At 52.6% G+C, this 7554-nt stretch overlaps 1 protein-coding gene across 1 annotated transcript in view; it reads left to right on the forward strand.

Moving 5' to 3' along the window:
* Positions 1 to 1685: 1685 nt before the first annotated feature.
* Ube2v1 (ubiquitin conjugating enzyme E2 V1) overlaps positions 1686 to 7554 on the forward strand; it is a gene marked incomplete at its 3' end in the record, with an annotated part of 25933 nt that continues 20064 nt past the window's right edge. Inside the window, exon 1 of the mRNA XM_005363127.2 lies at positions 1686 to 1795. Coding sequence (XP_005363184.1) covers positions 1774 to 1795 — 22 coding nt within the window. The remainder of the gene's footprint in view (positions 1796 to 7554) is intronic.

Below are 7554 nucleotides of genomic sequence, written 5' to 3' on the forward strand. Positions count from 1 at the left end.
ACTTCATGGGTTTTCCTCGTGTTTTTCTTTTTTAAGCTTTTCCTGTGACCACCCAAGAATGTTTTGTTCAGAATAAACCTGGATTTACATCAGCGGCAGCAGATTCCCAGTAACCAGGGGTTCAAAGTAACAAAAAGAGCCAATGCCACGCTGTGGAGGTGATGCATGTGTTCAGCATATGTAAGGACAAGACTAGAGAGAGGCTAGTGTGGTATTGTGGATGCAAACCTGGAGCCACATCTCAGTAAGCAAGTACAGCATTGGGACAGAGGGACACAGAAGGACAGCCTCCTCCATAAAAACAAGGCCACCGACACCCGACGAGCATAGGCCCAATTCCAGAGCAAAGCTTTGTGCATTGTGTAGTCATCCATCCGAATTTGTCTTGAGACTTGGTTCGCTCTGTGTTCTGGAGAAATGGGAACAAACTCCTTTTCACCTGGTGTGTCTCTGTCGTCTGCATGGATGGTAACCCTGAGCTTACCACTTACTTTCTCGAGAGGGAATGCTGTGGAGATGCTTAGTAAACACCAAACAGGTGACTACTGTGAGTTTCCAGCACCTGGAGCCGGCTACTTCACCTTTCTCAGTCTCGGTTTCTACATCCACTTAGGTGCTTCCCAGCAAGGGTGGCCTGGGGATGCAGATAAATGTCTCTAAGACCTTTGCATATGCAAGTCTGTTGAAATGGGATCGCCAAAGAGGCCTTTCCTGATTGTTTCCTACTGCTCCTTCTATCCTATTATAGGTAAAATGTTTATTTATATTCATTAACTTGTTCTCTGTCCAACTAGAACGCAAGCAAGCCCCTGAGAACAGAATCTTGGCTCTTTGGGGATGTTGCCATCTCCAACACATTCGATCATTCTCCTACATAATAGGTGCTTAGTAAGCATCTGAATGAATGAGTTTAATTTATTAAATTAAGAGTGAAAAAACGCAGAACTAGGGATGCGGCTCCCTCAGTAGACAGTTTGCACAAAGCCCCGAGTTCCACCCCTCAACACTTCTAACACCAGGTGTAACACAGGTCTGCAACACAGGCATTTGGAGGTGGAAGCCTTAGAATCAGAAATTCAAGGTCATCCTCCTCTATAAAGTAAGCTCCAGGTCAGCCGGGCTACCTGAGATCCTGTAGCAAGCAAACAAAACCCCCTAAAAAAAGGCAGAGTGCATGCCTCAGGAAGGTTCTCAAGCCCCGAGCAGCGTCCAGTCTCATCAAACCTCAGGTCCCCCGTAGCAGCAGCGACGCCGGAAACAAGATTGTAGCGGCCCACAATTTGACCTATTGAGGCCTCTCGGGTGTTTTTAATTCTTAATTCAGGTACCCCATAACAAAGATCATCTACCCTGGGTTCATATTCTGACTCAGCAGCTGAACTGAACTTCATCTCTGGGCTTCTTAATTTTCACATTAATGACCTGCTCGCTACGTGGTGAGGACGCAGAGAGAGGGGAAGCCATCGAAGAAAGGCGCCGGGCTCCGCAGCCCTTCCCCCTCTTTGCTCTCCCAGCTCAGCGTGGTCACCCCTTGCCCCGGCGCCGAACACCTGCACACCTCCCCGGTGCCCGGCTGGGAGGGACATGCAGGTTGTCCTGCCCTCGTGCTCGCTCACTGAAGACCGGGGCAAAACCCTTCCCGCCCGGTTGGTGCGAACCCGAGCGGGCGTCAGCGGCATCGTCTGCGTCTGCGCTTGCGCCTGCGCACTAGCGCTCGGCAGAGCTCAAGGGGGGGTGAAGAAGGGGCCGGCCTTCAAGCGACAGCGACGCAAGATGGCAGCCACCACAGGCTCGGGTGAGCGGAGGCGCCGGGCGTGCTAGCGGAAGGGGTGCGGGCTGGCTGGGCCTGGCCCGGGGCTTGCGGAGGCCATGATGAACCGGCCGGGGCTCCGCGCTCTCCCTACGGCTGCTCTTGGCGGCGCGGCCCGGCCCGGGACGAGCAGGCGGCGGCCGGAAGCCCGGGCGGGGGCAGTGGGGCCGTGGGCGGTGCGGCCAAACCGGAGGTTCCTTGGGCGCCTCCGGGGGGTGGGGGAGGCCGGCCGAGGGGCCGAGCGAGCCCGGGAACGCCCGGACGAGGCCCGGCTGAGCCGGCCCGAGCTACGGGGATCCGCAGATGCTTGGTGGGGGACGCGGGCGCAACCCTAGGGAGCACAGGAGGAGACGGAGCCTCTCGGGCCGCAGGCGAGGCCACCTCAGGGCCCCGCGCCAATTTGGGGTCGGGGCTTCGAGATGGAGAGCTCATGGTGGTCGCTTCCTGGGGAAACCTGGACATCTGCACAGGCAGAGGCAGGGAGTCCGCAGCGGGAGCAGGCCTGGGTGGTGGAGACCAGGGTCTGCCCAGATAGGTTTCAGAGGGCGCGCTGGGAGCCGTGCGCAGTATCGGGTGGGCACGAGCAGGTGCCTCAGGAGCCCTGACGGGAGGGGGGGGTCTGTTGGGGCGTGTCATCGGTGGGAAGCCTCCTGCAGTGGGGAACATGGGATGGGTGCAGTCCGGCAGATGTTTCTTTTAAAGAAGAAAAACCTCTTCCTGCACTGGGCGGATGGAGGAAATGCCTGTTTGGTGGAAGCGCTCACTTAGATAATTGGAGAAAAAAAAAACATATGGGTTCAACTCAGAACCTCCCCACAATCTGGATGGGTGGGAGAGGAACACTGAAATGGGAACCTTTGGATGACACGGAAAGACTAGCAAGGGGGGGGGAGGGTGGTTTTTTAGGGAGAAGCTCTGCCAATCTCTGGTGGGCTAAGAGAAGCCTGTAGGGTCTGCCTCAGTGCTGAGAACTTACACTTGGATATTGGAGCCTGAGCTCTGTCGGTCTGGGGGTGGGGTAGGCATTAGCAAAGGAGATCCCCTGGGGTCTGGGCAGGCAGGAGAACCTGGCTCTTCCAAGTGAGGGATTCAGGAGAGACTGGGTGCCCCATTTTGATGAGGAGCTTCACCTTCAGGAGTCTGGCGGTGGAGGTGGGCAAGGGGTAAGGATGGGCCACCAGCCTGGACACTGGTTGGCTTCTTGGAGCTGTGGGCAACCCCAGCAGCAACAGAATTAGGGGTGGGTTGGTTAGAGGGAAGTTTGTAAGGGAGCCATCTTTCCAGGGTCCTTGCAATTGTATTCCAAGGAGCCCTCCTTGTGTGTGGGGGGGGGGGCGGGTAAAGGAATGCAAAGCAGACAGCCTCTGCCTGGGATCTCCTGGAGAAGGCTGTGCCCAGTGCTAAATCAGTTCATTCATCACATGGCAGTGGACACTCCAGGAAGACCAAAGCTGAGGCAGGCTGGACTGGGTTGAGGCAGGAGCAGTGTCCCTGCCAGGCCTGGGAGTGCAGTGCCTGGCAGCCAGTATTGGGGTGGCACTGGCACTCGGCTTGTAGCTACTTGAGACCATCTCACAATCTGGTTTGACAGCTACTTCTGACTTCTGAGACCCTGCCAGTGCTTCATAAGCACAGGGGAGGGAAGACACAGACAGCAGCAGCTGCGGTTGACTGGAATCCGAGCGCCTGGGCTGGAATGTGGCTCATGGTAGCGAGTTCATCTAGCATGGTAGTGGCTCTGAATTCCATCCCTAGCATGGCAATGAAACAGAGTGCCTAGCTGCTTAGACACCATAGGGTAGGCTTTGAGGTGCAGCTCTCCTCTCTTCCACAGATAGCTGCTGGGCCCTGTTGTGGGCAGCAAACGAGATAGAGGCAGTGCTATCCTTGAGTTTCTTTTATTTTTTTAAATAAATATTTATCATTATTTTATGTATGTTGGTGTTTTGCCTACTGGTATGTCTGTGTGAGGGCATCAGATCCCCTGGAACGGGAGTTATAAACAGCTGTGAGCTGCCGTGTGGGTGTTGGGACTTGAATCCAGGACCTCTGGGAGAGCAGCCAGTGAGTACTCTTAACCACTGAGCCATCTCTCCAGCCTGCTATCCTCGCGTTTCATTCAAACCAGACAGAAGGCCATTCAGGGTGTAAATAAAGTGACTCCAAAAAGCAGGAAGTGCTGTGAAGAAAATTGTGTGCTGTGATAATCGGGCAGGCTTCTGGGGCAACATTTGAATAGACCAGTGGTGGGGAAGGACTGGTTTAGTGGCCGTAGTGAGGACAACTTGTAGAGGTGAAAGATCAAATTAAAAGGCATGGAACCAATGAGATGGTTCGGCAGTAAAGGTCCTTGCTGAGCCTTGGGCCACGAGCTTGATCCCCAGGACCCACATTGTTTGAGGAAAGAACCAGCTTCCACAAGTTGTATTCTGATCTCCATAGGTGCTCCTTCCCCCTGTAAGTAAATGTCAGGGGAGAGGATTTAAATGCCTTAGTGATGAGCTGGAGAGAGATGACATGACTTTGGGTTTTACTAAGTGCAGGGGGAAGCCATGGAACGGAACAAGTGTCTGGTATGAAGCAGGCGCCTCAGTGTATGTTGAGTGAATGCTTGCCTCGAAGAGAAGGAATGATGGGGTCTGACCTGTACCCCAAGGCAACAGGAGGCTGAGTGTGGAGTGTTAGAGTGGAAGCAGGACCTTAGTTGGTTAAACTGGAGCTTAGCCTGTGCTCCACTCTACATCCTTCAGGTACGCTCAGGCCTGTCCACCTTTAGACTAAGCGTTTTCATTAGTCTGTGCTCTGGTTGCCAGGAAACCACTGTGTAGCCTTGGAGTTCCTGTAGGGGTTGAGCTCGGGTTTTGTGGTCACTGCTGCTGGCACCTTCCCACATGGTTTGCTGCCGTGATCTTGGCCTCGGTCTCAGAGAGAGGCAGAGACAAGCACACTGCAACCATCAAGATGTCTGCAGTGGTAGGTAACTTCTCTCCTGTGGTTCCAGGACTGCAGGACATCACACAGTGGCCCTTGGCTTCCAGGCTCTTCCTCTCATCCAGCAGCCCACATACTGTGCTGCCCTGCCCTGCCCTGACAGATAACCAGATACCAAATGCCAGAGTGACAAGCCTTGGCAGGGTGCCACTGTAAATATGCGTGCAGGGGTGTGGCCTCATGCACACATCCAGCTTCTAGAAATGTCACCATCTGGGCAGTAGAGATTGTAGTCTTTCCTTCCTTCCATGGGTGTCCCCAGGCAGCTGAAGATGGGAAAGGAGCCCCAATTCCCTTGGATCTCACTGTGAGCCATTTCAGGTCCCTCCCAGCCAACACCTTTTCTCCTCCATGGCCTGCCCTCAGGATAGCTGCTTCCTAATATGTTCAGCCTGAGAAGCAGAAGCCTGCCCCAAAGTGGGATCTGCTTGGTGAGCCAGTCCAAGGGGAATTTCTTTTCTTTTTTGATATTTTATCCTTTTATTTTAAGACAGGATCTCATGTAGCCCAGGTTGGTCTTCAACCCCTGTGGAGTTGAGGATGACTTTGATACACCCCTGATCCTCCTGCCTCCATCTCCTGAGTGCTGGGGTCACAGATGTGTGCTACCCACTACCATTGCATCAAGACTTACCACTTGAGGGCTGGCGGGGTTGCTCCGTGATTGGAGCACTTGCTGTTTTTTCAGAGGACCAGAGCTCTGCTGTCAGCACCCACTTAGGGCAGCTCACAACTGCCTGACTCCAGCTTCAGGGGATCCACTGCCTCTCTTTTGGCCTGTGGGCACTTTATACATATGTGTCATATACACAGACATATACATATAAATAAAAAAGGCCAGGATAGAGCTTCAGAAGAGAATTGCCAAGTGAGTTTTCATGGAGCTTTTGTTCTTCATGTTATCTTACGGGGCTGAGAATTTAGCTCATGTAGCATACCTGCCTAGCACAGCCTTCAGTTTGCTTCCTCACATCAACAGAACGACAAAATCATATTTACCTTCCTCTACCTCTACCTTCTCCCTCTCTTACTCTGTGTCCCGAGTTGAAACTGCAGAAGTTTGATGACAGTGGAATAAATACAAGCTAGGAGTCCTCAGCGTAATCATGAAAAAGCCACAACACCTAGAGATCCCTCCTCCCCAGAGGGTCTCACTATGTAGCCTCCTGGCTGTCCTGGAACTCACTCTGTAGACCAGGCTACCCTCAAACTCATAGATCCACCCTGCCTCTGCCTCCCCAGTGGTGGGACTTACAGGTGTGCACCTTCTCTGAGTAATCCGCGCCTGCTGAGCTGGGGGTAGCTGTGTGCCCACATAGAGAAGAAGGTCCTTGTCCTCATCTGTGCGCAAGCCTTCAGGCTTCTTGATTTTGTTGGGGTTTGAGTGTAGTATTTTTGTTACTGTTGTTTTGCCTCATGATCTCACTGTGTAGCCTAGACTGCTCTCAAACTCAGGCATTCCTTCCTGAGCCTGGGATTACAGCTGAAGCACTGCATGCCTGACTCTAAGACTTGAACTTGCGCTTAGAGGGCTTACTGGGTGCCGGGTACTGGCTTGAGCACATCTTTTCATTTTGCCAAACCTGTTGAGGCAGAAACCTCTTGGGATGGTGAGGGAACTGAGGCCTGGGTGACATAGCAGGTATTCAGTAAACACCATGGGCTGTCGTAATGAGTTCTCTGACCAGACGCTTGCAAGGGAAACTGACAGGGTGGTGAGGAGGTGTGGAAATCCGGTGTGGGACTGTCCCTGAAGAAAGGGACAGAATTCAGTGCTCCTTTTGAACTGGACTTCTGGCTCCTTCTATCCCATCAGAGAAAATCTGATCTTTACTTGGTCACCGAGCTACCAGCAGTCTTCTGTCCTGTCACACTAAGCTGTAAAGATTGGTAGAAATGGGCTCAGTGGTGAAGAACACTGACTGCTCTTGGAAACCACCCGGGTTGGACTCCCAGCACCCACACCATTAGTGAATTCAGTCCCAGCAGATGCAATGCCCTCTCACTTCTTAGGGCACCAGGCACACACATGGTTCACTTACATACATGCAGGCAAAACATAAATAAATCTTAAAAAAAATAACAGGCTGCCATGGAATCTTCCATAGAAGACTCTCTCCTCGGACAGTCTAGAGGCCTGTCCTAGACATTGCTGGACCATGCTATGAAGCTCTCCTCCTGGATTCCCGGAGGACATCCCAGGCCAGCTCTCAGGAAGACTGGCTATCAGAACAAAAGCCATCATTTGGCCGCTGTCCAGCTTCAGTAATACTGCCTCCCAGGGCACCTTCCAGGCCTTGTCACTTCTGAGGCTAGAGCAGCATTCTAGTCCTGGTCCCTGAACAAGCACCTAAACCATAGCCAACAACTGGTCTCTCAGGACCCCGAAGTCCACCCTCATAAACTGGGGCCTGAGCCAGGCAGTGGTGGCACACTCGTTTAACTCCAGCACTTGGGAAGCATAGGCAGACAGATCTCTGTGAATTTGGAGCCAGACTGGTATACAAACTTAGTTCCAGAACAGCCAGAGCTGTTACACGGAGAAATCCTGTCTCAAAAAAAAAAAAGAAAAAAAAAGAAAAAAAGAAAGAGGGCTGGAGAGATGGCTCAGAGGTTAAGAACACTGACTGTTCTTCCAGAGGTCCTGAGTTCAATTTCCAGCAACCACATGGTGGCTCACAGCCATCTATAATGAGATCTGGTGCCCTATTCTGTCCTATAGGCAGACATGGAAACTAACACTGTATAATAAA

The sequence above is a fragment of the Microtus ochrogaster genome, linkage group LG8, assembly GCF_000317375.1.
Source record: "Microtus ochrogaster isolate Prairie Vole_2 linkage group LG8, MicOch1.0, whole genome shotgun sequence".
Classification (NCBI taxonomy): domain Eukaryota; kingdom Metazoa; phylum Chordata; class Mammalia; order Rodentia; family Cricetidae; genus Microtus; species Microtus ochrogaster.